The following is a 27,357-nucleotide window of genomic DNA, read 5'->3' as shown; positions in this document are numbered from 1 at the left end:
AAAGAAAGAAAGAAAGAAAGAAAGAAAGAAAGAAAGTCTGAGTGAAGGCACCCCATGATGCTGTGTGGTTTTCTCCTTTTCATAACATGTGGTACCTTGCTGTGCCCAAAGCTTTCTAACAACTGCTACCACGGCAGACACGGTTTCAGATGCAGAACAAGATCTCCACCTGTCGGTTAAAAGGCGAATAACTTGTCAAAAAGGGAGAAATAAGAAAAAAAAACATAACAGGCTACTACCGCTCTGCGAGATCATAGGGCGCCGCCATCATGGACGATACCAACTGTATTGTCTGTTTTAACAATACAAACCAATCTCTACATTCACATTTTCCATAGAAAATTTAATAAGTATCGACAACTGGTTCGCTTGAAAGTGTGGGTTAAACTTATCGAAAGCTACAGCGTTTTAAACATTTAATTATCTACTGTGTTGTACCCTTTGTTTTCATGCGCATGGTACAGTCGACAGGCAATATGGCGCTGGCCAGACTCGGTAGATGTTGTCGGTCGTTGGTACGTGAGCCCTCCAAAGGACTGTTTTGTGGGATTTTACAGCCCAGTGCAATCGAAAGTTGTGTAGTTGGTAAGTTAAACTAAATTCGTCGGATAGACAGGTGACAGTTTTAACGGCCTGCGTCACTGACAGAGAAGCTACGTAACATATGAACATAAACAAGCCAGATGTATGCCCAGGCTTTCTGCATTACTGCTAAAACAGTCAAAAAATACACTCAGTTCAGTTTTCTCAGTTTTTAATATGAATCTATGGTTACTATACGCATGATAAAGTTAAATTTCCTCTACTGTACGTCAAAAAAATAAGCTGCATGCTTCTGTATTTCTGTTTCTCTACAGCTAAAAGACATCTGTTGTCAGAAGACATCATCAAACTTCAGGACTTCCAGCAAAAGAAGTTAGTTGTAGCTCGTCGTGTAGATAGATTACAAGGTGAGATATGTTCTTACCATTGGCTGCAGTTTAAATTGTTTTGTATAATTCAGCTTAGCTCATATTTAAGCTTTATTTTGCAGGAAACTTTATCGAGTCATTTGGCCAGAAGCTGCAAAAGAACGAGTTGATAGTGAGAGATGACCTGAAACTACTTCTCCACTTGTGCCAGACTGTGGAAGACTTGGTCCTTGCCAGAGATGCTATTTATAGGTAAGTTAAAAATGTATATCCCTGCAAACATACTTTGTAATGTAGGTAAACAGAGCACTGGATAACAAACCAATTAGATTGTTTTGTTCCTTCCCACACTACTCTCACAAACAGGATCAGTCATATGGTGTCATGTGTGTTAACTTTAAAGTTAAGTGTTTTCAACTGAACTAGCCCAGACAATATCTTCTTAATGCTCGCCAGAATAATTGTGGTTTTTCTCTTGAGTATACATTTTTGGCTTAACATTTAACTAAGATGTTCACGTTTCAACTTTTTCAGCCCGGCACTCATCTTAGTTCCATCAGAATATCTAAGAGAGAGATTCAGATACCAGGCTTTTTGTTTGACAACTATTTTGAAATCTAAACATCCAAATTTGAGGCACAAAGTTCCAGAGAGCCTTGCTATTTTTTATCCCAATAAAAAATGTTTGAATGATAAATAAACAAGTTGATCACTTGGATCAAAGCAACACTTGTAATTCCTGCAATCAAGCTTGCTGTGTCAATAATCAGTCCACCTGCTGTAATGCATTTTATGAATACAAATAAAAGGTAAATTACATCCTGAACAGAAGGTAAAAGTGAGAGTCTTTAACGTGCATGTGACACTCATATTCATAGCATCAACTGAATTATGGATAACATGTCTTTTAGGTATCACGCAGAGAACCGAAACACACATCTTGAAGATTTTAGGTTTGGCCCTCTCTTCATAAGACAATGCTATGAGCTGGGAATGGAGGACTTGGCGGCTTCAACACTAACAGACAAGGTATTCATCTTACAGCCCTTGTGAGTAGTTTCTAATAGGTCATGTTAAAAAAGAGAAAAGACAGGGTTGATGATTCTGTTGGGGCCAACTTGGACTGGTAACATGGTCATATTTCTGGATAAATAAAATACTTTTGATTCTAATTCTGATTCTGTTCTCTCATTTGAGCAGAAAATCAGCGGTTTCTTCAATGATGCTACCTCTTTTAACATTGGAATTGACATGCTATTCACAAAAGGTTCTTATGAAGGTGAGTCTGATGTAACCTTTTCTAGTGCACCTGGTCATTCTGTTCTTAATTAATTTGATAAAGTTGCTTCTTAATTTTTAACTTCAATAAAGACCTAGAATGCCATTGAACTAATTCAGATCTTGTGTACTCATTTGTCTTTTACAGATGCCTTGGAGGTTTTAAGAACAATGAAGAGTCAAGGCATAAAGTTCAACAAAGACACACTGATACTGGCATGTGGCACGTGCTACAAAATGGTAAAATAAAGCTTGTTAGTGAATTCTACACTAAGGGTTATATTTGTTGTTGTTAACTGGCTGTTGCTGATTCATGTTGATCAGAACACGGCAGAGTCGTATAGGATCTGCAGCTCTCTGATAGAGGAGGGACACAGCAAAGGCAACTTCATCCCCAGACATGCTTACTGCTTCGCTGTGGCATTAGCACTCCAACAGGTGTGTGCTTTCTCTTTTACATCTTCTCCTCCTTAAACCTTGCAGACTGATGTGGAAAAAGTGAAAACATCACTTATGATCTGTCTTTGTTGCAGAATGATGTTGTAAAGGCACGGTCATTGTATTCTCGAATAATGAACACGGACAGCAGGTTGTGCCAAAATTTAAAGGTCAGTTTTTTGTGTTATGGTGGTTGTAAGTGTGTGTGATGTAATGTTGAGTCATCAATATTTCTTTCAAATTGTGCCTTAGTTCTTATTGCTGGTAAAAGCTGGAGAATTGAAGAACGCCATCTCCATGCTGTCTATGGAATTGTCGTACCAGAGGCCAACTTTTGTGAAGAAACCAGATTTTTCTCAGGAGTTGGTGAGTCACACTGCAAGAACTCAGATACTACTTTATTATTATTTCATAAGATTCAGTCATGCCCAGAAAGTTAGTCTTTTCTTCTTTTGAGAAGTGTTTAAATTTTCTTACCAGCCCAAATGGTTGAAGAGTTACTGTAATTTACAAGCACTTGTAACGTGAGTGCCAGCACTCCAATGGGTTTTAAAGAGTTACACTCAGAACAACACAAATACAACTTTGAATAAATTTTGAATGAGATGATCAAATAATGGTTGCAATATCACTGCTGAAGATGGAACTCATTGCCTCTTTTATCCGGTTTCAGATTCAACTGCTGAGGCTGCAAAGCAAGGACGGACCATTAATGATGGAAGTAGAGCAGGCAGTGACTCAGCTGGAGCAAGCCGGCCAGGTGACCCATCAGACCCTTGACGACATTCTCTGCCACACACCTTCAGGCAAGAGGAAACTGGCACCAATCAAAGAGGAGAAACGAACAAGCAAAAGACGTTTGAAACCACTGCAGCAAACTCTGCTTCTTGAGTGACAGGAACTGTGTACCGTCGATGAGCCGGTTTTCACTAAAAGGTCTAAAATAAGACTTTCCCTGGACAAGACTTTGTTGGATTGCTTTATCTACCTCTCTTAAAACACAAACCCGGTCATCCCTCTTTTGTCTGCTCTTTCACAATTTAACAACAAAGCTTATAGCTTAAGTTTGTGCTTGAAATGACAGCTGCTGAGGAAGTTACACAAGTAACATGATAGAACTCACAGTCTGTACTTGCAATAAGAGTTTTGGAAGATTGGTTTATGTACAGAAGTGTAAATGAGCTAATAAAGATTATTGGGTTATTTAAATATGATTGAAAGAAATGATTTTTGTTTTGAATTTCAGGGGCTGCTTGTGAAATAAAGTGTGCTCTGCCCATGTTAAAAGGTAAAATCCACCAAGGTCTCAGAACATAATCAGATGCCTGCATGTGTAGTGAAAAAGGTTACCCTGAATTTAATCATTCCATCATGAAAAGATATTTCAGACCTCATCCAGCTGTGTCCGGTTCCCCAACAAAGTGCCTGGTGACTCAGCTATTCCTGTGCAAATATTTTTTTTATCCAGATGTGTATTGGAGCTTTCATCTGAAGAGGTGAAAGCACATATTTAGTTTCTTAATATGTGTTATGCCAGATACAGATACCTTTCTGACATAGGCAGATAATTATACACTTAAGAGGCAAAAATGTGAACCTACCCTAATAACTGGTCTGGCCTTTAAGTTATCAAGTATGATTTTAGGATTTGATAGACATGACTAACTTGGAACCTGATGCAAGCCAGCTTGTCACCTTTATTATTTGTAAAAGGAACGTATTTATAACAAAACTACCACCTGAAAAGGTCCAAGCTGAAAACGCCCATAAATATGAACCATATTTACACCCTGTAACCCGCTGCATGCATGTAAACAAAGTATGACGATGATGAAATCCCTCCCACTATGCACCGCTGACACCGCCTGCGCAGGCAGGAAGGAGAACAACGGAGCCTATATTGGAGTTTTTACAGATCCGGTGTGAGTGTTCAGGAATAAAGAAAATAGTGACTGTAGGATAGTGTTTGTTCACTGACAACATTAGTGGATAGTTTCCGACGAAAGCAGCGGTGATACTTTCACTCCTAGCGGCAGTTAGTAGCGGTGCTTCCTAGCATCTGCTAGCCGGGTTAGCTTGATTTGACTGACGGAGGGAAGCTGCTTGAGAAGCAGCTGTAAGCTCCACACGGCAGCCGGTGCTCCACTAAGAAAAAAGAAGATGAAAAACACTTAAAGTTCGACTCCAATCTTATTTAACTGATGTATCCCGCTGTGTTGTATTGGATAAGCTAGTTAGCAGTTAGTTTGTTGAGAATTGCTAACTTAATTTAGCCATTATTGAGCCGCCCCAGGCTAACATCTGTAAATACTGGATTCTGATAGCATCAGCTAACAGCTAGAACAAAACAATGAGCTCTGAAGAGGCTGCTGCGTCCACGAAACCCACTCAGGAGGACGATGGCATGACATGGTGGTACCGATGGCTCTGCAAAATAGCAGGGGTTTTGGGAGGAATATGTAAGTAGTTTTTAAAGTTGTCGTTTCTTGTCTGATCTAACAAATAAATAATCAAATGAATCCTGATGACAACTGCACATAAATGGCGACCACAGCTGTAGAGTGTACAGTGTGTCAAACCTAAACAACATTACAAATGGTTTCTGTGCACTTCTTTGCGAGTAAAATCTTAACTTATTGATTATTACAGTATTCGCATTCTCAGTCTAGTGTTATTATTCATAAAAGATAAGGGGACCTAGGGTAAAAAGTACTGATCTAAGAATTACTCATGGGTGTGAGTCATTTAATGCATACTCAGGTTAGCTCTGTCAGCCCTTTGTCCCTCCAATGCAGTATCCACTATTTAGCATTGGCACTCCCTATTTTCCTTTCTCATTCCTAATAGTTTTTTTTATTTCCAAACGAACTTCATAATAAGAACACACTCTCTGCAGATAGTGCATTTTCCTCTCTCCCGAGAAGCGGTTGTGACTGCTGCTAGCTTTGCAGTTTTTCCAGCAGCATTGCAGCCCCTGTGTCCATCTCTCCTCCACAGTGACACCAGAGTCACTCCGCCTGTATCACATTCACCACCTGGGGCACTGCATATTCTATGTGGTTCTGTATTATTAAGGAGGCTGCTCGGTCTAAAGGAGCAGGACATGCGCCTTGGCTCTTCCACTGTTTGTCTGGCCTTTATGTGCTGACAGTTCAGAGATACTTGGCATGTTTACTCTTTTCTCTCACTGAGGTGTTTCAGGCTTCTCAAATATGCAGGATTATCTCAACTAGCATTGGTGTGTGTAGATTGGCTCTCAAGTTTTGTTTTGTTTTTTACATCCTGTAGTTTTGCATAGCTTAATAACAGTCAGGTACAAGAGTATTTTCCAACAACTTGGATTGTCTACCTTGTTTGAGCTAATTGTTCTTTCCAAGCAACGTTTAAGCAGAAAGAAACTGATTATTTCACTATTCTAACAACTTAGTTTTTTTTGTTTATCTTTTGAGATAAAATAGTTAAAAGGGTTAGACAACCTTTGTCTAACTGGACATTTGATGAAAATAAGTATGTCAGGATTTCAGCTTGGGCCTATTGGTGCCTCATATGTAACAACCTGAAATGTTATAAAAAAATGTCTTAAAACCTAAAATGTAACAAGATGCTGAGCCCGCAAATTATATATTTATTTATTGCAACTTATTTATTTATAACTTTTCCCCCAAAATGTAACAACTTGTTACATTTTGGGGCAGTTATTACATTTTTCTAATAACATTTCATGCTCATCACTTATGTTACATTAAAGACCAGTTATTACATTTCAGGCTTTATTACATCATTAAAAAAAAAAAAAAAAGATTATCATGTTTGTTGTTACATTTTGGGTCATTGTTACAAATCAGGCTCTGACAAAGTTCTTGGACATTTTTCCAGTCACAATTTTCCAGAAACTAAAAAAATTCTTAAAATCTTTAAACAGCCTTTAAATAATTTATAATTACTGCATAGTTTGTGTGACAAACTTTTCAATTTTGAAAAATATTTTTTCTTTCTTTTTCTTTTTCTTTTTTTTAACCAGAGCCGGCAGTACAACTGGCACATTTTGACTGCAGCCCTCCTGAAAGCTGTATGCTAACTGCCAATAATAAACAGAAGAAGAAGAAACCATTTATGTCAAGTTCCAGTTTAACTTGTGTGGTTTTATGATATTCAAAATCATAGAAAACCACAGTCATTGTGGGTTGTCATAAGGCTGAGTCAATAATTTCTTTCAATAATAAAAATACTAAAGTGAAGGGCAAGCTTTGCTAAGCTCAACTAGTAACTTTACACAAGTATATTACAACTGTGCACAAAGAGCGAGGCACCCAGAAGAAGAGGAAGTGACTCTTAGATTGATTGTCATATAGTTTTTGGAGATTATCAATTGATATGAATGCTTGAAAGGCTCATCCTTAGTTTTTAACAAACCTTTTTGTCTCAGCCCTTTTCTGTACTGGTCATGTGCATCCGCAAGTCAAAATACAACAGGAAATGACAGTGACACCTATGTGGAATGCACAAATCATTGATCCCATTGTATACACCAGTGACTCGTCAGACATGCATCTGTCTAAGTACAGAGTGTGATCTGCAGTTTCTTCATGTGTGAAGGGTTTTAAGTAGCTAGAAAGACTGGTTGCACCACACTAATTGTTATAGTTTGTAGCATTGTTTGTTTATGTGCTGAGATATGTGCCACTAAAAACTGAATTTGAATATATATATTGCGAATAAGTGTGTCTCCCTAAACTGAAATGAATTTTATAAAAAGTTGAAAGTTCAACCACAGTTTGTGGTATAAGTATTTAAATTCAGTCTAAAATATTGTATCAAATTTCAAATCCTGCTAATTAAGTCCAGTTTTTTAATGCAGTTATTCAAACTGAGCTTTTCAAGTTTTATACAATTATTAAAAGTCATTTTCTAGTTAGCCATATCTAAGCCCATTTTGGAGCCATTGCAGTGTTGTTACCATTGAATGATGTTGTTATATCTTGTTATTTTAATTTTTTTTTTTCATTATGGTGACATTATTTTTCAAACTACTGGTCTACTTAAAGCAAGCTTGTGCATTTATAATCCTAAAGCTAGCCTCACGTCGCAATGTACACATGTTTCAGACAGGGGGCAGTCAGAAATTGGATATGAGGATGTCTCAACAGCCTTGCATTGTTGAAAGTTGAAATGAAATACAAACTTTATTGATAGGAAGGGTAAAAATAAAGAATATGGTTTGTATTTGATCACTATGAATTGAGTTGTCTTTAAGGTTGCAAAAATTATTGTTTGTGTGAAGAATTTCAGCTGTTATTTTCAGTTTCAAATGGAATATTATTAATTTTCATTTATTTATTCATTTATTATTTTTAGAAATTGATTAAGAAATAAGGTCCATAAAACCTTAATTTTTAACTTTCCTAAGTTAATCAAGTAACATACATCTACATCCGTGGTTTTTGGATCTAGTCTCCCTTCATACAAAACTCTTGAATAATCAAAATGTTAAGCCTTAAAGGTTCTGTGTAGAGGTGTTAACTTATAGATAAGTAACCATGCTAACATCCATTTTTTCTTTGTCTTTTGTCTTCCCAACATGCAGCCTGTGCAGTCTCAGGAGTGTGGAACTGTGTCACTGTGAACCCTTTAAATATCGCTGCAGGAGTGTGGATGGTGTAAGTCTTTATCTCTGTTAAACATCCTTAAATACGTTTGTTTTTGCAGGACCATAAAAAGTTAAAACAGCACAAAGACACTTTTTCCCCTCTGGCTTCAGAAAGGAGGTATTGTCTAAACAGCCTGATGTTCATTTAAAACGCTAAATAAGACAGTACGTTTATTGTTCAGTTTGACTCAGTCATCTCTGACATAGAGACAAATTACATAACAAATTTAAAAGTGAGTCAAGCTCTGAAAAACTGTCAGTGCCGGTAATTATTTTTTGTAATATATGTCTGGCTTTATGTACTTGAATCACCATGATCATGAATGATCGTTCAGGTTTTAGAGTTTTACCTTACATTCATAGTGAGCAGCAGTCTTGTGTATCAAGTGGCCACACCCAGGGCTTAGGTGTCAGAGGTGTGGGGAAATTCTTCTCATGAACATGTTGAACCAAAAACTGCTGTTATTTGCTGAGGGGACTTTAGCAGGTATGCTACAGACTCTCTTTGTGACTCATTTCTCCTTCAGATGGAAAATAACAGTTTGAAAAGCTTCGACACAAGCTAGTTCATGGGGAAACTTTCAAGCTGTGTCCATCAATTTCACCTAATTATATTTGATTATAAAAAAACAATTCATGCATTTTCTGCTGCCTCACTGTGTTCCTCCAGACTTTTTGTTTTTGAGCCAGTTCACAGTTTGATTGACTGCTGTGTTTGTATCCTCTCCTCCTGTCTCAAGGTTGAACGCCTTTGTGCTGTTTCTATGTGAAGTCCCATTCTGCTGCCAGTTCATAGAGTTTGCTAATGCAGTAGCAGCCCGTGCAGACAAACTCAAACCTTGGCAGAAAGCCGTCTTCTACTGTGGGTAAGCGCTACACCAACTATGCATTGTTCCTATGTTATGCCATTGGAGTTGCTTATTCCCAGTATGAAAAATTAAATTTGGGATGTGTATTTCTGATAGTTATTAACATTTCATAAGCTGTATGACGTTTTCTTCCTCTATCGGTAAAGTGTGTATTTCATGTGACTTACTGACTTTTGTTTTTCATCTTTTTTGGCATTCCCTCGGGCTGCTCATTTCAGGATGGCTCTCTTTCCCGTTTTTTTGAGTTTCACTTTTACGACTTTGTTTGGAAACGCCATCGCCTTTGCTACTGGAGTTCTGTATGGCCTCGCATCTTTAGGCAAAAAGTAAGTCACCTGTTTCCTAATAAGTTATACTGATGTAAATGTCAAAAATATTTTTGAAAAATAGAAGTTACTTCAATTCTTACTTTATTTCTGTTTGCCTTTGAGTAAATAAATGCTTTGTTGCAACTAATATTTTTCGTCCCCTTAAATGTATTAAAACAGGCTCCCCTATCATTAGTCCTGCAGGTTATTATTAGTTAACACGATTTTTTGATGCATAAAAGTCTAACCGCTTTAATGAGCCTCTAAAATCACACAGGTTAACTTTGAGAAGGTAAGACGTGTAACAACCCTACCAATTAACACTGTGACCCTCTCACTTCCTACGTGCTTTCTTTTTTTCTATCCACCCTCCTCTTCATAACCTTTTATTACCCTCCTCCTTTCGCATCCTTTTGCTTCTCTCCTGTTGTTTTTCTCAGGGGAGATGCAGTGACCTATGCCAGACTGCAGCATCAGAAACAAGGGGATGAAGAGAGGATGACGGAAACGGCAAACGGAGCTCCAGAGTGAGACGTTGGGCTTTGCCACCCTCCTGTTCTTCTCTTTTTTTTCCTTGCGTTACTTTTTCCTCCCAAGCCTTTTCCTCTTTCTGTCTCTCTTCATCACAAAGCTACTGAGTTTGTTCCTTTAACTGCTGGGTTCTTATTGTCCTGACCCTGATGGTAACCAAACAGATTGATGTTGGATTCAGTCCATTATTTGGTACACAGCGTGTGTAAACCTCAATGTGATCCGATAATATTGATTGTAACTGTGGTTGGTGAGTTTTTAATTCTTCTCATTTGTCGTATTTATGAGTTCAACAAATTGTTGTTGCCAGTTTCAAAAGCTATTTCTGCATAAAAACGCAAAGAACGTCTATTCAGCCCAAGAGCCTTCCTTCAGGAATTCTGAACAAAACTTAATGTGATTGTAAAATGTAAATAATTGACTTCAGGTGTTTTAGTACGAGGCTGTGATTCAGAGCTGTCTGCTTAAGAGAGGGCTGTGTGTAACAGAAAGAGTATTTTATTGTTATTGCCAAGTTTGGGAAGGACCTATCAAAAGCTGAAAACAAAAAAAGCTTTAAGCTGAAAACGGTGGTGTTAATGTTTGATAAATGAAAGTAACAGCTGCAAAAAAAAAAACAATTTCCTCTTGAATTGGGTGGCCTTAGTGGAATTGTTGGATAAAACATTAGTTTTGATGAAAGCATTTGTTTTACTTGCTTTTGACTTGCTTTGAAGAGGGCTAGATAAACATTTTAATAAAAAAAAACTACTTGGCTTTAAAATGATTTAAACTGACAGTAACAGCACAGATGAGTAAATCAGCTCCTGTGAGGATTTTTTGTTTTTACCTTAGCAGCTGCCATTGACTTTATTCTCTGCATTACCAAGTTGTATATTTGATTAAAAAAGACAGATGTCATTCTACGGTAACTATCAAAACATACCACAAGCTGTGAATATTTACAAAGTAGTCTGTTTCTGCAGTTACCATCGTAACCAATATATCAGTATAAAATTCAAGGCACAGCATCTGATTGTTTAACTTTATTTTACCCAGAAGTGACACTTTGCTGTGCAAAGTTAATGATACACAGGCAGCCAGACCAGACTTGCCGCTGCTTTATTTTAACTAGCTCATAATATTTTATGTTCCCAATTTTCCGATACAAAAAAAATCATTCATCTGCTTTTTTAGGTCATATAGAGACCTAAGGATTAATTTCAGTCTGATTCAAAACAACTAAAACTCCTCACAGGATCTGTAAGATTGCTAAAGTTACCCAGAGTACTTTTGGGTATCTGTGTTCCAGAGAGCTTTTTTCATCTGTAGTCATAGGTTTTGAGATGCTAGTTTTCTTTGTCTTAGATTAGTTGAACAAGTTTCCTTGCTAGATTTTTAAAGAAGGAGGGATTTGGTATTCGAGCATTGAACCTGCTGTACAAGCACAACTCTGAATTGCAACCTAAATGCACTTGCAAAAAAAATAAATAAATACATTAGTGATGTTTTAAACATCGGGGAATGTATCCGTGACACCCAAAGATAAAAACAGTTTAACCTTGGTTGGATTTATGCTTTCATGTATTTATTATTTTCCAGTAGGCATTCATGTATTGAACTTTTGATTTAAAGGGAATTTTCTGAAAGCTTTGGACAGCTTATTCTTCTGTTTCTTCATGATCAAGTAGCCAGTAGCAAAGTTATGGCCGCACACATTGTGTTACATTATGTTTTGAAAAACATAATATAACGGGTTTTCTTTTTTGTTTGGGAATCTGTTACTTAATATCTGCTTTATTTATTGAAAGTCTTAATTTTTACACTACTAAAACACATGAAATTGTACTGAGGGGAAATGTCTTGATTCAGGGACTTTGGTCTCTTTCTGTTGGACTATTGGTCTGTTTCCCACACAATCGTCAGAGCCATGGTTTGCCTTTGGTACTCAAATGAGGTATGCAGTGGTCACTAATGTACTTTTTGTGTTGTTTTGTTGCCTCTTGCCTCTGTTGTGTTACAGTGTTATTGATGAGGATGCTTTGTGGATAACTGTTTACATGTACCTCTTACAGCTGTTTCTATCTTTAGTCTTTAACGGGCTGGTCAGTAGCCGAATGGATTTTTCGCATTACATCCAGCACTCAGGTACGATACGACAGCGCTGAGATACAAATTAGTTTGTGCTTACATCATTGATAGAAAACTCTCACTTTAAATGTTAGAAAAGCATCTGTGAAGCTTTTAAATCGTGCATAACCAGCATTCAAAAGTGATGAAACACTAAACCCACCAGCGGTACACTACAGTTGAATACACAACACTACAGTTTTCAGAGGATGTAAAACAAAGAAAACACAGCTTTCCTCGTCCACAAACATCCATCCGCATGTTTTTTGGTTTTAAAGTCAGTGATGAGTGCATATTTTGCTGTAAGGGATATGTGTATAATGCGTGATATGATGTGAATCTGTTGGTGAATTAAACAAACTTGCTACTACTTGGTGTTTGTGTCCTATGTTTTGTTGGCCTGTTTCAGTCTGAATTTTCCCATACGCAGCACCATGAAGCTTGTGTATAACATACTAGTGCATCTCAATAAACCAGAGTGACATATGCTGCTTACCTCTTAGCCAGGCCACCCTTGCGAAACGGATCTAGATCTCAGTGTATCTCAGTGTTTTTTAAAATTTTTATCTGGTTAAATAAAAAAAAACAAAGTAGAATACTGTGGAAAGTTAACTTACTTCAGTAGTTTAATTTAAACGGTAAAACTCAAATTAAATAAATTCAAGCATCTAAGTCCTTTAGTTATGATGGCTGTCTTACATTTAATGAAAACCCAAATTTAGTATCTCATAAATAAGATTATTGGGTAAAACCAATCTGAAAAAAGATTTTTTGAAATAGAAATGAGTGTTGGGGCATGGAGGTGTTATTCAAACTCAGGTTGCTTTGGTAGCTGCCTTCAGCTCGACTGCATCACTGGGTCTGGTGTCTCTCATCTTTGTCTTGACAATGCCACATAGATTCTTCATGGAGTTCAAGCTTGGAAAGTTCCCTAGATAACAAAACAAAGTATTACCATTTAACCAGCTCTTCTTACTTTTGGCAGTGTCAACAGTTGATAACCAGACACAAGTGTGGTGAAAACATTTTATGTTTCCTATCAGTTTAGTTGCTATAAGTTATAAGCCATGTTTCGGACTTGAATTTTAAGTATACAGGGAAAATGTCATGAAATCCTTTGCAACATATATATATATTTCTTGATCAATGTGAAACAGCCTTCAAGGTCTTTTCTTACATCAAAGTATCTCTAAGGAAAACAAATTTAACAGTTAAAAGAGACTAGTATTCAGGTTTTTTTAAAGACAAACACACCTGTGATTTTGGTGCTCATTAGATTAATTTGTTGCATTGCTTTGAAAACCTGCACATCAAAGCTGTGACTGTTTGGTCTCCTAATTAGTAAGTAAATGTAGCTAATTGGCATTCAACCTGTTTGTTATTGTAATGTAGACACTTGAACTGCAGTCCTTTCATTGAGGTACAATACAACTTTGCCTCTACAAAAGAAATAAAAATAATGAGAACTTGCCTCGATTCCTTTCTTTCTTAAACACTGATATAAAGAATAACCCTTTAAAACGTTTGGCCCTTACAGAATTGTTTGAGAAAGAAATGGTTTTATATATGAGGAAAACTAAGCTGAAAACTAGTCAGTGCTCTTAGTATTTTTTAAAAACGGCCAATTTTCTTTTTTGCCTTTTGGGTTTCCATCCAGATGACAGATAGATGACTAATACAATAAACATCCAGGAGGCACATTTTGTTGCAGTTGTAAAGAGTTTTTCAGGCTGTTTGAACCTTTGCAAAACAAAAAATTTGACCTTTAAAAATGGTGTGCATGTCTACTTTCTGTTAAATCCATAGACTGTACGTAGATCAAGCATTTACACATAAAAATGCATGCATATATAAATACCAGTTTTCTTATACATAATTACATACTCTTGTTGAATACATTGTTAAGAAATACAGATTTCCACCTTCTCTTGTATTCAAGAGATCAAAGGTTGAGCTGCTCTTTGAGTTGTCTGGTTATTTCACCAACAGGCCTTTTCAGTATTAACTCGATAAATAAACCACACCCTTCTTTACTCATAACCTCTTTGTATCTGGACGAGTGTATTTTGTGGGCATATTTATTTACATTGAATTTAAGTCAAATAGATTCTGTTTATCCAGAGAGAAGCATCAGGCCAGTACCTATCCAACCCATACTTTCAAATGACTGACTGTGTTCATTCAAAAGATTATTTCATTTTAAACTTGAGTTGTTTTCCTTCATGTATGTTTGACAAATAAAGTCCATGTTTATCATTACACCACTGAATGAAACAGATTTATCCTGTTGGTGAGGCACCTTCTCTGGTCTTTAAGGCACATTATTTTCCACTCTTGAAATCTTGCAAAAATCCTTTATCTACAAGCAACACTAATTCATTCAAATATTACAAAACAATGTCAAGGAAGTTTTTTTTGGTGTATCTTACCAACAGATGGCGCCAGATGACTATTTCAGTGATACTAGTTTTTATTTATTGCTGTACTTTTATAATTGAGTCAGTTCATTTCTGTTTCTTCTATTTGCACAAATAGAAGTTGCTGAAAGCAAAAGACAGGCCATAACAGTCCGAAACAGTGATGCCAATCTGTATTCATGGAGGCAATTCGTCATGCAGTTAGTAATCTCAGTGTATTGACTGAAAGCTTGTTATCACTAATAGATGCATTGGGCTTCTGTGTGAAAAAACAATGATGATGAAAGAGACTGAATGAGGTCTGTGTGATAAATCCCAAACATTTTATTAGCATCTTGATTTGCTTTCAATACAATAAAACTGTTTTTCTGTGTTTAAGCGCCTTTAATGGGTTTATAACAGGTTGTTAAAAGTATTAATACTCTTTATGAACTTCAAACTGAGACAAAAACACTGGTGAAAACATGAAATGTTTCTACATTGTATGTCTTAGTGCATGGAAATGCTGTAGGGAGATAGGTGTTAGACAGAATGACTCACAGCAAAATAGAAATGAAAAATATGTGTTTTATTTCCATTTTATAGTATTTTTTCTCTGAAAAGAAAGAACAACTAACTTTTTTTTTTAGGTTCAAAAATGCATTCCGAGAATGGGACAAGTGCAAGAAAAACAAAACATATTCTACTTTGTCCGCACAATCTTTAATATCCTCCAAATAAGTATCCCCTGGCCTTAAAAACATGACGCCCATGCAGAAGTGCTGCAGTTCTTCAAGAGTCCACTTGAAGCTGGCTGCTGGGACATCGAAAACCACATGTACACTAATTCCCAAAAGGCCAATTTCTGGTTCAACACAACACAGAGGGTCTGAGTAGTTCATTCCTTTAATGTCACACCTTAAATTTAAAAAACAAACTAAAAAAGTAACTTGACTGACAGGCAGGTATCCTGTAGTTGTCTGTAAAAGAGGCTTATGGCCCGCCTCTTGATCTTATCCTAACTCAAATGGAGCTTCTTTTGAAACAGGCTTCAAAACTTCCCATCACAAACAAATGGGTGAGGTCACAGACACTGCACCCATAACTTTTACGGTCTGTGGTTCCTTTTAGTCATGTCGTTTTTGTTTTGATAGTATTTTTTCTTCAAAAGGTCTTTTGGTATCCTGCTTTTGAAGTTATTAGTCAAATTAAGCAAAACAAACAGAAAAACTGTTGAGTGCTGTACTTCAATGAGCAGACCCATGAGGATATTTATATGATATTTAACAGCGCGTTCATAGTAAGTAACATGGTTTTGCTTCTACCAGCCTTTGTCCCCCACCTCCACACCTGACTCCCAAGAACAAGTGAATCAAATTTTCATCTCCTGAGGGGGAGGAGGACTCGCCTGTGTGTCAGCCCAGGGTTGCATCATGCCTGGGAACTTTGCTTCAGTGTGTGTGTGTGTGTGTGTGTGTGTGTGTGTGTGTGTGTGTGTGTGTGTGTGTGTGTGTGTGTGTGTGTGTGTGTGTGTGTGTGTGAGTGAGGGAGAGCGACAGAGAGAGAGAGAGAGACGGTTGCAGATTGAAACCAAAACACTCACTCACAGCTCGAGCAACATCACCTACGGAGAGAAACGCCGATTTTACGCCGGATATCCCTCGTGGCTTTCGGACCGAACGCCCCCCACGCGGTGTGTTTTTATCAGGAATAAACCGTCTCTCGGTGGATATTAGGTGGGAAGGGGGCGCCAAAATCTGTCCCTGTGAGGACGGGACCTTTTGAAAGCTTAAGGAACAACAATGGACCCCGTCTCCTCTGGGAACTCACTCCTGGCACCGAGCTGCACACTCTCATGGGACTGTAGCGTTTCAAACACGGACCACACTCAGCTGTTCACTTCTTAGACAGTGTTTTGTCTCGTGGGAAGGCGTCGTCGGTCAGTTTGTGCGCGTGATGCCCGCGAGGAACAGGTACAACCTGGTGGACGATTTGGCGGACTCGAGGATTCCGCTCCACAATGAGGAGGCGTACCAGCATGGGATTTGTTTCCAAGCCAAGGTGAAACACACGTTATCTGCTGTTTTGACGCCTTTTCCTGACCGCTTAGTCAGTTGGGAGTTGTGTTGCTTTGAAGCGGGGTGGCAGGTGCACTGGACCCACTCAGATGGGGTCTGCTGGGAAGTTTTGGACGCATAGCAGCGACAAACATGTGGTCATACTGCAAGTATGGAGGACTCAAAATGACATTTTTGTTCAAGATAGTCCTAAGATATCTAAAAGATTTAATATTTTAATCACAAAAATGACAAGAAAATTCAGTTTCAGATTGAACAGGGCACATTGTCAGTAAGGTAACAATGTGCCAATTTTACTGGTTCAAAGTCCATCTATAAGCTTGCTAGTTATTTGCTACATGCTCATCTCATTTTGTTATTCGCTATGCTGGCAACCACCTGGCACATGGGGTAAAGAAGCCAAAAATATGCCCATAGAAACAGAGGCACATACAAGCATAAACCAAGTTGGGAAAATATACAAACACAGGTGAACCTGCTGAGAAGTAGTGTCTACTAAATCCATTCCATACCAAACTTAACCAACTCTTGAAACAACACATAATGGTACACTAACTTCTAAAATCTTTTATTTCCACTATGTACCCTGTACACCTGTTGTTGCACATTGCACTTTGGTTGAATGGGCACTATCCTCTGGGGGAAGTAAGGCAAAGCTCTCTGGCAGGAAGCCCTGAAGGCAAACACCTCCTGTTCCCTGCCCTGGCATTGTATTCTCAGCAGGAACATTACAGCAGAGGCAAAGAGAGGCTAAAAAGGATGTTAACTGAGAAAAAAAAGAGAAGGTTTGCAAGCAAGATTGCTAAAAAGGCCTTGGCTAATCACTGCCTGGCTTTTAGTTTTTGTGGTGGTAGTGAGTTCCACTTTAAAGTTTCAAGATGGCATATAAAAAACCTGTATAAACCACCATTTTTAAAAGTGTTGCTGTAAAAATTTAAGTGAATACTATGTAAGACATTTCAGTTCTGGTACAAAACTTACAATAGCTGAGTTGTCATTTTTGGACTTGATATAAAACAAAAACAAGATCTTAACTCTGTGCTTTTGAGCCAGTAGAAGTAGTTGACATATTGTGTAGAATTACTGTGGTTAAGTAAATGTGGTGTCTTGAGCCTGCATTTTTCACAATGACCAGCAGGGGGTGGGTGTGGTAAAAAGTAAGTTGAGCTGAAACCAATGGACAAAGTAAATCTAGTTTTCTGTTAATTTATTACTGAAGTGATTTTTTTATGAGTCTTTGTTTTCTTTTTCTTCAGCTTGAGTCTTTTTCCACAAAGTGTGATGTTAATTTTGTAAATTTTGACCCCAGGTTTTAACAATAAGAGCAGAAACAATCCTATCCTATGTCTGAGGTATTGGTGGTACATGCCATTGGGACAATTGTTATTGATAAGTCAGTTGTAAGTGCAAACAACTTTCTGACATAAAACTGGTGTGTTTTACTAGTATGGACCTGAAAAAGAAAACTATTTTCATGTCCATACGTCTTAAGAATATGAGGTGAAAAAATATGTTACAATTTACCTTCATTGAGCAGTCATTTCTTATGCAATTAAGGTAGCTAATAATCAGCATAGTGTTTTGACCAGATTTGTGTCTCAGATTGTTGTTGTTGTTTTTGGACCATTTTTTTAGCTAAAATTATGAGCATTTATTCACCATCATCGCAGTGTAGCCTTTAGAGATGTAGTTGAACTGTTTTGAAATTAAGCTTAGTTACACCTCTGCATCCAATTGATGGTGCTACCTATGATTTAGCACTTCCAAATGACGCAGACTGCAAGGTCTGTGATTGGTCAGCTTGGCCACATCATTTGACATTAAGGCATGAAGACAGTATGGAAGTTTAGCTATAAATGACTTCAGAGGAAGTCGCATTAAACAGGTACTTTAGCCTTTCAGAAATTCCTCAAACACCTTAATGTGAAAAGCTCATTTCTATTGAACTATGCTTTTATTCCTGACTTTGTCACCATTTAAAACAACTAAACTGCGGTGGGTGTCCTAACATCTTCTAACATGTGTGGTCTGGTTGTTTACTACAGTACGTTGGGAGTCTTGACGTGCCCAGACCAAACAGCCGGATGGAGATCGTGGCAGCCATGAGGAGAATCAGGGTAAGATGAAGTCAAAGAGGACACAGAGACACAACCTTCATCAATCTTGTGGTGTTAAAAAAAAATATAATCAGGCTGACAGAAAACAAAGTTATTGAGTTTGTGATGATGCCTTCACTGTCTGGACACTTGAGCTTGACTTCTGGGAAATAAACACGGGCTGCATTTTGTAGAAATAAAAAGAGAGAATAGAGGACAGTAGTTTATTACCTGGACTGTTTGAGAAAGCTGAAGGCGTCGCGTGTATGTGTGTTATCACAACTTTTAATTAAAGCCAGACTATAAGTTGTTTTATTGTGTGGCACTGATAGTTTGGAAAAACAGGCCATGGGTTAACGTTTTTTTTTCCTTTTGGCCAGATATGCTTTCTCTCCTTTGCCTTATTGTTATTCACACCATCAGATCACAGTCAGCCTTTTTTCAGCAGAGTTACTATGGGGGTCATGTAATCATTTTTCCCTCTCGTTGTCCCAGCAGCCGAGCATTTCCCTCCAGAAGATAACACAGGGCTGTATCAGACAGCCGGGGCAGTTCTGTAATTTGAGTGTGACTCACTGGTCCAGCTCGGTTCAGACACGGCAAGGCTCTCAAGCCCAGCTGAGTGAGCATGCCGGAAAGAGACGTGAGATTCTTACTTTTTACAGAGCTGCTAAAAATCCATAATGTGCATTTATCCTCTGAAAAATGTATGAGTCTTGAGGTACAACACTGAAACAGATTTTGAATCCTTTTGGGGAATCATCCTACTTTGAAACCTCGTTTTGGCTCGTGTAGAGTGAAAGATTGAATTTGTAGGAGGCTGTTTTGTTAGGCTGAGTGTGAAACTGTGTGTGTGTGTGTAAAATCAGAGGAACATGCTGCAAACAAAAAAACTCTACCAAGTAAATCTTTGATACAGAGATAAATTTTCCACTGTTTACGTTTTGATACCTTTGTGAATAGGCTGAGATTGCAAATCGTGAATTCTCTTTACGATTCTCAAACTGATACATCAATACAGCTGTGAAGTAAATAATGTATTAAAAAGAGCTCACCACAGGCTCAAGAGGAGAATCAAAGAGCAGGTTCATGCAGGAAGGAAAGATAGTTTTAATTGCTCAAGTCTAACTTTTCACACAGTCACACACAAGCTCAAATTGCGCCATTTGTGTTTATTTATATCTTGAGTGTGTTCTCAAATATAGATGCATGCACTTTATATTTGTGCATCTGTGTATATTTAGTCCCCCTTGAGATCCAAAGAAAGCCTTGAATGAATTATAGATGAGTGGGTCTATTTAGGTTGTAACTCTCAGCCTATTGTATAGACTACCTTTGCTTTTGAAAGGTTAATGACTGAAGCAGAGCGCAGCTCTCTCTCCAGTCCCCTGAGAGGGATGTAAACAAGAGAGACTGGCTGATGGAAAGGACCAATCTATAAAAAACACCACCTCTAATTCATCAATATGCCATGTGTGTTTAATGTTGTCTCTGTTGGCTGTGATGAGAGACGCTGCTATTTATAGGCCAGTGTTATTACTGTTTACTGACCGATGGGTGACTCTGGTTGAGCTTTTACTGCGTCATGCCATCTATGTTGTTGAGGCTTTAGAGGTGAGAGTACACGTCTTCTGAGAGAAGCAGATACTGAGTTCGAGCGGTAAAATAATGGCTAATATTACTACTACTATGGCAATGTAATTTCTAGGGGTGTTACAAATCGACCCAGTTTTTGAGCCATTGAAACAAATTGAAACTCTACGCAGTAGTACTTGTATGTCCTTCTAACCAGAACAGCCTACATACATCTCTATTTGAATTTCTCTGTGTGAAAATACCACCAAACCATAACTTGCCACAAGATGCCATCTAACGTCCATTCTTGTTTACATCAGGCTGGTTGAGCACTCTGGCTTTATGGCAATAGGAATCTACAGCCCCAGCTAGTTGTAGGCTTCACTACAAGAAAAACCCTATATGGTGGTACAATTAACATCTAAAGAAAATTCTTTCTTTTACAACCAAAGATTGTGCCCAAAAACATGCCGTTTGCACGACAACGTTTTATCTGAAAACGCTAAAACGCAGTGAAAAAAATCTGCGTTTACACGGAAATGCAGATGGACTGAAAACGTTGTAGTAAGCATGCCAGGCCTGTAGGTGGTGCTACAACTGTCTTGTCCAGAAGCCGCTTTTGGGAGATCTCCACCGAAGTAGGGTTGAGCTGATCATCTGGTGGATTGGGGAATACTAAGTGAAAAAGTGGAGCAACAGATGCACATTTTGTTGAAAGAAAGTCAGCAGATAGAGCAGATTGAGCAGCACAAGCACAACACGGTAGTTCGCAACGATCGTACCAACGTATGTATGGGCGCGCGCGCTAGGCAGAGTGTGATGTCAGCGTTTCCACTGAAAACGACAACTTACCGTTTACACAGCAATGGTGTCGGCAGCGTTTCAGAAAAATTCCACTCTGGAAGCCGTTTTAAAAAGTTTGCACTTTAGGTTGGCTGAAACGCGGTTTCCATGTAAACGCAAGGCTGAAATGCAACAAAACTTTTGCGTTTCACCCTAAAATCGTCGTTGTGTAAACGGCCCCTTAGTCAGTTTGGGGAGAGCCAAACATTGTGGTTTCTATTTTGAAGAGCTACCATGCCCTTCATCATTTTAGACCAAAGGTCTCAAACTCAAGTAACCTGAGGGCAACTGTACTTCTCAACAATAACTATTTTCAAGTCCTAACTGGCTTACTGGGCTGCCAGACACCTGGGAGCTTCTTCTCAGACAGCTGGACCACATTTGCTCTGAGGGAGGTGGCAGTTGAAACCTTCAGTATGACTTGAAGATGGACATCACTAAGTCTGGACCTGCTCTTTGATTTGCCTCCTTTCATGCTCTCAGAAATACATTTTGTTGGGGTTGACAACTTTTTTTTAGCTGTTCACCTTGCTGTGTCGCTCATCTCCTTGGATCTTTGTATACTACCCTGCATGTTTAGTTGAACAATGCCACTTGAGGTTATACTCCATGAGAACGGCAACTTTCTCTTTGCATATGAGACAAGTGTAATTCACCTTAAAAAGACAGAATCATAGAAGAGCGACAGTGAACCAGACCATGAACACAGTAGGCCGGATTTTACTATATCTTGATATCCATTAGCAGACTGCATGAAACAATGTGCTGGGCTGCGAACTTGAGACCCCTGTTTTATACAGTTTTACAATTGAGAACCACTTTTATGACCTCCTACTTGAGAGGGTGTGTTTACCTGTCAAGTTTTAGCTGTTTTCTGACTAACCTCACATAGTAACAACAATTAAAGAGGTAAAGTTACATAGCCAAACAACAGTAAAACACTTACTTCTGTTAAAAGACAAAAACCCATCCCAAAATCTATGGAAAGATTTTGGCAAATTATGGCCCATTGTTATTCTTTTACTGTGCTTTCTCACTCATGACTTTTACAAGCTGATTCCTACTTAATGTGAAATATGTATTCATTTTTTACCACAAACTAACAAAGCAAGCTCTCAGAAATAGTAAAAAAAAAAAAAAACAATACCATTAGCATGTCACAGCACACTGGTCTTACCCTGCAGACCTACATTTTAAATGGCGGAAAAGACGTCTCATTCTTGTGAAAACCTGCAATTTTTTTGGGATTAGACTCTCTCAAACAGTAAAAAAAAGAGGAAAACGTGATTGTTTTAGAGTCCTGGTACCCTTTGCCAACTTAGATGTAATTAGCTGTGTGTTGAGTTATATTGCCTGGCCTTACCGACTTCCTCCTCATTGCTCTCCGCCAGAGAAAGAACTTGTCTCTAATTTAAAAGCACAACATTTCATCCCAAGGACTGTGCGGAGACTCTGCAGGGCTGAGAGTGAGTAAACAGAGAGGGGAATGAAGTGATTCCACTTGGAGAAAGACTTGAGAGGAAGTCCTGGCATGGAGAGCATTTGCGCGGTGGCTGGCAGAGGCGTAGCCGTTTCATCTCCCTCGGCTAATCTCTTTGGTCTCAGTCGATGTGAGAAAACAGGAGCAAACATGAGAGGAGAAAGGGGCCCAGCAGACGCCACCAGATGATCATCTCTGAGCAAACAGGGAATATGACAGAGCAAGAGGGAGGGGGCTAGTGTGTGCTCAGTGAGTCAAGACCTCTGCTGTTTAACAAACACACACCTGCCACTCCCACAGGGGGAAAGTGAAAGGGCCTCGTTCTGTACCCTGTGGATCTTTTCAGCGTTGTGTTTTTGTTAAACCTTCTCTCTTTCTGGAAGACTGCTTCTACTGTGCTGCTGTGTGAGAACTGGCTTCATTCAGTTTGACCACTGGTATAGAAACCACCCTGAGTGTGTTAAAAAAAAAAACCACACGTTTTTGCACATACGAGTGTGTGTCGCATTCTAACAACCTCCGTAATTGATTAACGCAGCTGAATGACAAAAGCTGGGGTGGCTGCAGCCCACATGGCGAGGTTTGGTGTAGTCTGCCACAGCTCACTGCCTCCGAAAAGGATGTGTGTATAAACTGGAATTTACTCTGGAAACAAACATGCTCTATTTACAGGAGGGCTGCAGTGTCCCTCAAAAAGGAAACAAGTTAAAGGCTATTCTCTCTTCTGTCATTCCCCCCCTGCCTCCACTTGTTTTCTTTCCACCCCTCACTCTCCTCCTACAAAAATAGACCGTCTCAATTTAGCCCATCTCTGCCCATCTACTCAGTGCAGTCAGGAATAGATTTTTTAGGCTGAGGGCAAGCTATGCATGCTTCCCTTTGAATTTTGATCGGCTCTAATGGGATTTTATGCCTCTCTCACATGTCCATCAGGATGCAGCCTACCTCCTCTGCCTGGCTGCCAAGAGTCTTGCTAAGAAAATAACATGCCCCCCTTCTTTCTGCATTTGTCCCCATGTCTGTTAGAGGAATCTCATGGGAAGATCTCTCGCTTTTCATGTGAGAAAATAAAATCCCCATTCAATTTTAATTTCATTTCTTGTACCTTGATTTCACTAAGGGTCAGATGAGTCCGCGCAAGTCCTCTGAGTGCATGCTTTGCTGTCACGTCTTAGTCAGGAGCAGATGTTTGGTAGACAAGATGGATGTACTTGGGAAAACAGGCCCTCCAGACCTTAAAAGGAGCAGGACAGATAATGTTACTTTGTACTTTGTGTCCTGAAGTGTCTTAAGTCTTAACTCAAACAGTATATAGGAAACTTAAAGTAAAAGGAGATGCACTAAAGTGTAAAAGAGGAAAATTCAGCGCTAGTATTTTCTGTTCTGACCAGCAAGTCACTAAATTTAGTGGCCTAATAGGGACGTGTGTGATAGGATATTAAATCATGGCAAATTAAAATGTGTCCATGAGATCAAAGTACTGGCACCGCTGACCAAAAAAAATGTGAATAAGCACATCCTCGAAAAAGGATGTATTTTCAATGTGATCTTAAGATTTGGATACACGCAGTCTTAAAAAATAACAAGAGAAAACCCAAGACTCTCTCTTTTGAAAAGTTCAATTGCTTTCATTTTAATGGCAGGGTCATGTTAGCCCCAAAAACAAACTTCTACACAACAGGAAAGTTCCACTTGGGTGTAGAGTTGTGGCCTGTAGATGTGCACACTAGGTTTTCAGAAACTATACTTAACTATGGACTCAAGCTCTGCCGAATCCAGACCCTTTAATAACAACCTGTGTTTTGGAGTTAGCCATAACCATGCTATTTAGCAAACTTCAGCCCAACACTTAAGTGATTGGCAGCCGACAGTTACCAGTTAACAAGGTCACATTTTACATTGAAACACCAGTGGCATTTGAAGCTACAAGCCAGTAAATGTGATCTGTATCCAACCAGGTGTGACTGCAAGTAAGTAAGATTAACCACACAAATTATAAATTCAGTTTTTACTTTGTGTAGTTCATGAAAAAGTTGGTTTCAGGCCATGGTTATGAGTACAAAACTCAGTCAGGACTCAATAAGGAGAGTAACTAATATCAGCTAATATCGATATCACTCTGGTGTATTTGATGAGATACCTGTGACAAAAAATATTTAAACATCAAGTCTAACTCTTGATTTCATTTTTGTTAAATCAAAGAAATTAGGATTTTGTTTTCCAAGATGTCCCAGAAAATGAGGAGAAATGAGAGCACAGCTTAACTTGAGGAGAGGGTGACAGTGGGGGAGGACGGTGGGGTGTTGTTTTGTGTGCACTCTCATGTGTAAATAGGGGCCATGATGTATTTAGCGAGTCATGACACATAGTGGGGGGCATTGTTTTCACTTTGTAGCCTATTCATGCTAGCTTAATGGCAGATGTACAATAGCGTAATAGGTGACCTATTTGTGAACTGGATTAAACATGATGGCAGCTTTCAAAGTGTGCAGTCAGCCTTTGTTCATCTAGACCCTCCTAAGAACTGGTGTTCTTGTTTCTTAACAGTCTCTTAAAAATGAGTCACAATGTGGTGTAACTTTTTTTTTTATCTTCTGCATGATCTGCTCTGTTCAAAGCTTGTTGTAGTGACATACAGGAGTCTTCAAGGATAAGTGGTTCAAGAGCTCAATTTGGGATAGTGAATACCAGCTTGCCAGGACAATACTTGTGCGTACATGACAAAATGTTGTTTTAAACTTTCACAATTTCCTGACCTTACTTTACTTTAAAGCTAGCTTTGCGTTTACGAAGAGGGACTATAGCACTTTAAAGTGATACTCCAGGATGGAACAAGTTGGGTCCTATCACAAGGTTTAGGGCAGAAATTACCCCTACAGCAGTGTTTTTGTGCAGCAGAAGCCCAGAGCGCAAGAGCCAAACACCGCCTCCCTGCTCCTCTGCCGGTTTCCTCTGCATTCAGACGGGGCCATATTTTACTTTACAAAAAACACAAATAAATGGACTCCCACCGAGAAAGTGTATCGGTCTACATTCACGCTTATTTAGAGAATTTACAGCACGTTACTTTCACACAAAAAAATCGCTAAATAAGGCTCTAGTTCTCGTCGTGTCTCTTCGTCCTGGCAGACTACCTGCGTTTGTTTATATCTGGCACGGGCTTCTGCTGCACAAAAACACTGCTGTAGGGGTAATTTCCGCCCTAAACCTTGTGATAGGACCCAACTTGTTCCATCCCGGAATATCACTTTAAGTTAGCAAGCTAGCAAGCCACCTTACATTGATGATTAGTCGTGATTTCTTATCATGACTAAAAGGTTAGCTTAAGGGTTTTTCTTCTACCAGTATTTTTTATTATTTCTTACATATGTATGTATGTATGTATGTATGTATGTATGTATGTATGTATGTATATATATATATATATATATATATATATATATATATATATATATATATATATATATATATATATATATATATATATATATATATATATATATATATATATATACACTGGAGATCAAAATTAGAGAACACACCACAATTTTACAAATGTAAACTTCATTCCATTGTCCTCTCATAAATGTATTCAACCACAAGTTAAAGGTCAGTTTTTTGAGCATATTGCACCAGTTAAATTCATTCTGAAACACAGAATCAAAAACTTAAATCAGATATTCAAGAAAGGACACTGATCAAAATTAGAGAACACTTTCAGATCCCTCCATGTAATTGGTGTTAGTCTGGCACCTGGTGCCAATATCCTTAATTATCTGACAAACCCTATTTAACTGGCAGCCTAACTTCCAGTTTTCACTGACTTCACAAGATGGCAAGCCGTTCTAAAGTCACAGAAACCCTCCGGCAGCAGGTTGTCCAGATGAAGACCAAAGGGATGACCTTGTCAGCAATAGCAAGAGAAGTTGGGCATTCCAAATCTGTGATATCCAGAATATAACATCTCTTCAAAGCCACAAATTCATTTAAGTCCACCAAGAAGTCTGGTCGTCCACAAAAGACAACTGAAAGAGAGGACAGAATAATATGGAGAACCTCAATGGACAATCGGTTTAACACTGCAGCTGAAATTGCTCGTCAGTTCAGTGACCAACAGGGTAAGACAATATTTCGTCATACAGTGTCTCGACGTTTGAGAGCATTTGGACTGGAAGCCCACTCTGCAGTGACCAAACCTCTCATTAGCAGAAAGAATCAAAAGGCTAGACTAACCTTTGCTGGGGAACATGTTGTGTGGACAGAAGAAAACTGCTCCAAAGTTCACTTCAGTGATAAAAGCAAGTTTAATTTGTTTGGGTCTGACGGAAAACACTATGTTTGGCGTCGGACTGGGGAAAGACTGAACCCAAAGTGTGTCAAGAAGTCAGTGAAAGGTGGAGGAGGAAGTGTTATGGTGTGGGGAGTGTTTTCTGCAACGGGAGTTGGGCCTTCAATACAGCTACATGGCCCAGTGAATGCAAATGTGTATAAAAGCCTCCTTCTACAGCATTTGATTCCTCACCTGCATTCATCACCCAATCAGTCAACAATTTTCTTGCAGGACAATGCCCCTTGTCACACAGCAAAACAAGTAAAGCAGTTCCTTAAAAGTGAAAACATTGAAGCAATGAATTGGCCAGCCCAGAGTCCCGATCTAAACCCAATAGAGAATCTCTGGGAAATCCTTGGAGACAAAGTTATGGCCAAGAAACCGACTACTATCACTGAACTGTGGAAAAGACTGGAAGAAGAGTGGACCAAAATCACACCAGAGCAGTGTGAGAGACTGGTTATGTCC

The 27,357-nt window shown here is 38.7% G+C and overlaps 3 protein-coding genes across 5 annotated transcripts in view; all 3 read left to right on the top strand.

The window, feature by feature from the left end:
* Positions 1-417: 417 nt before the first annotated feature.
* Positions 418-3,836, top strand: ptcd2 (pentatricopeptide repeat domain 2). The gene is made up of 10 exons (XM_074690580.1): positions 418-585; positions 858-950; positions 1,034-1,163; positions 1,823-1,940; positions 2,112-2,190; positions 2,338-2,429; positions 2,514-2,627; positions 2,723-2,797; positions 2,880-2,993; positions 3,301-3,836. The coding sequence occupies exons 1-10, from the start codon at positions 450-452 to the stop codon at positions 3,520-3,522; spliced, it is 1,173 nt and encodes a 390-aa protein (XP_074546681.1). The 5' UTR covers positions 418-449; the 3' UTR covers positions 3,523-3,836.
* A 651-nt stretch (positions 3,837-4,487) lies between these two features.
* cacfd1 (calcium channel flower domain containing 1) lies at positions 4,488-12,453 on the top strand. 2 transcript variants are annotated; one of them, XM_074691157.1, is made up of 5 exons: positions 4,488-5,086; positions 8,212-8,284; positions 9,015-9,140; positions 9,362-9,469; positions 9,892-12,453. In XM_074691157.1, exons 1-5 carry the CDS (start codon positions 4,978-4,980, stop codon positions 9,980-9,982), a joined length of 507 nt encoding a protein of 168 aa, XP_074547258.1. In that variant the 5' UTR covers positions 4,488-4,977; the 3' UTR covers positions 9,983-12,453. The 2 variants fall into 2 exon arrangements, with proteins under 2 accessions (XP_074547258.1, XP_074547260.1); XM_074691159.1 differs by having other exon boundaries at positions 9,632-12,453.
* A 3,581-nt stretch (positions 12,454-16,034) lies between these two features.
* The window catches only part of LOC141805059 (carboxyl-terminal PDZ ligand of neuronal nitric oxide synthase protein), a 73,882-nt gene continuing 62,559 nt past the window's right edge, over positions 16,035-27,357 (top strand). For both annotated transcript variants that reach the window (XR_012599683.1, XM_074689744.1), the window contains exons 1-2: positions 16,035-16,548; positions 18,611-18,682. Coding sequence is in view for 1 of the 2 variants with exons in the window: in XM_074689744.1 (XP_074545845.1) it covers positions 16,444-16,548; positions 18,611-18,682 (177 nt within the window). In the remaining variant the exon portion in view is untranslated. The remainder of the gene's footprint in view (positions 16,549-18,610; positions 18,683-27,357) is intronic.

Source organism: Halichoeres trimaculatus, unplaced genomic scaffold (assembly GCF_033239565.1).
Source record: "Halichoeres trimaculatus isolate MK-OKI-2021-1 unplaced genomic scaffold, fHalTri1.1 fHalTri1_scaffold_16, whole genome shotgun sequence".
NCBI classification, from domain to species: domain Eukaryota; kingdom Metazoa; phylum Chordata; class Actinopteri; order Labriformes; family Labridae; genus Halichoeres; species Halichoeres trimaculatus.
The sequence above is the reverse complement of the archived record's forward strand: the minus strand, read 5'-3'. Positions and strand labels throughout refer to the sequence as shown.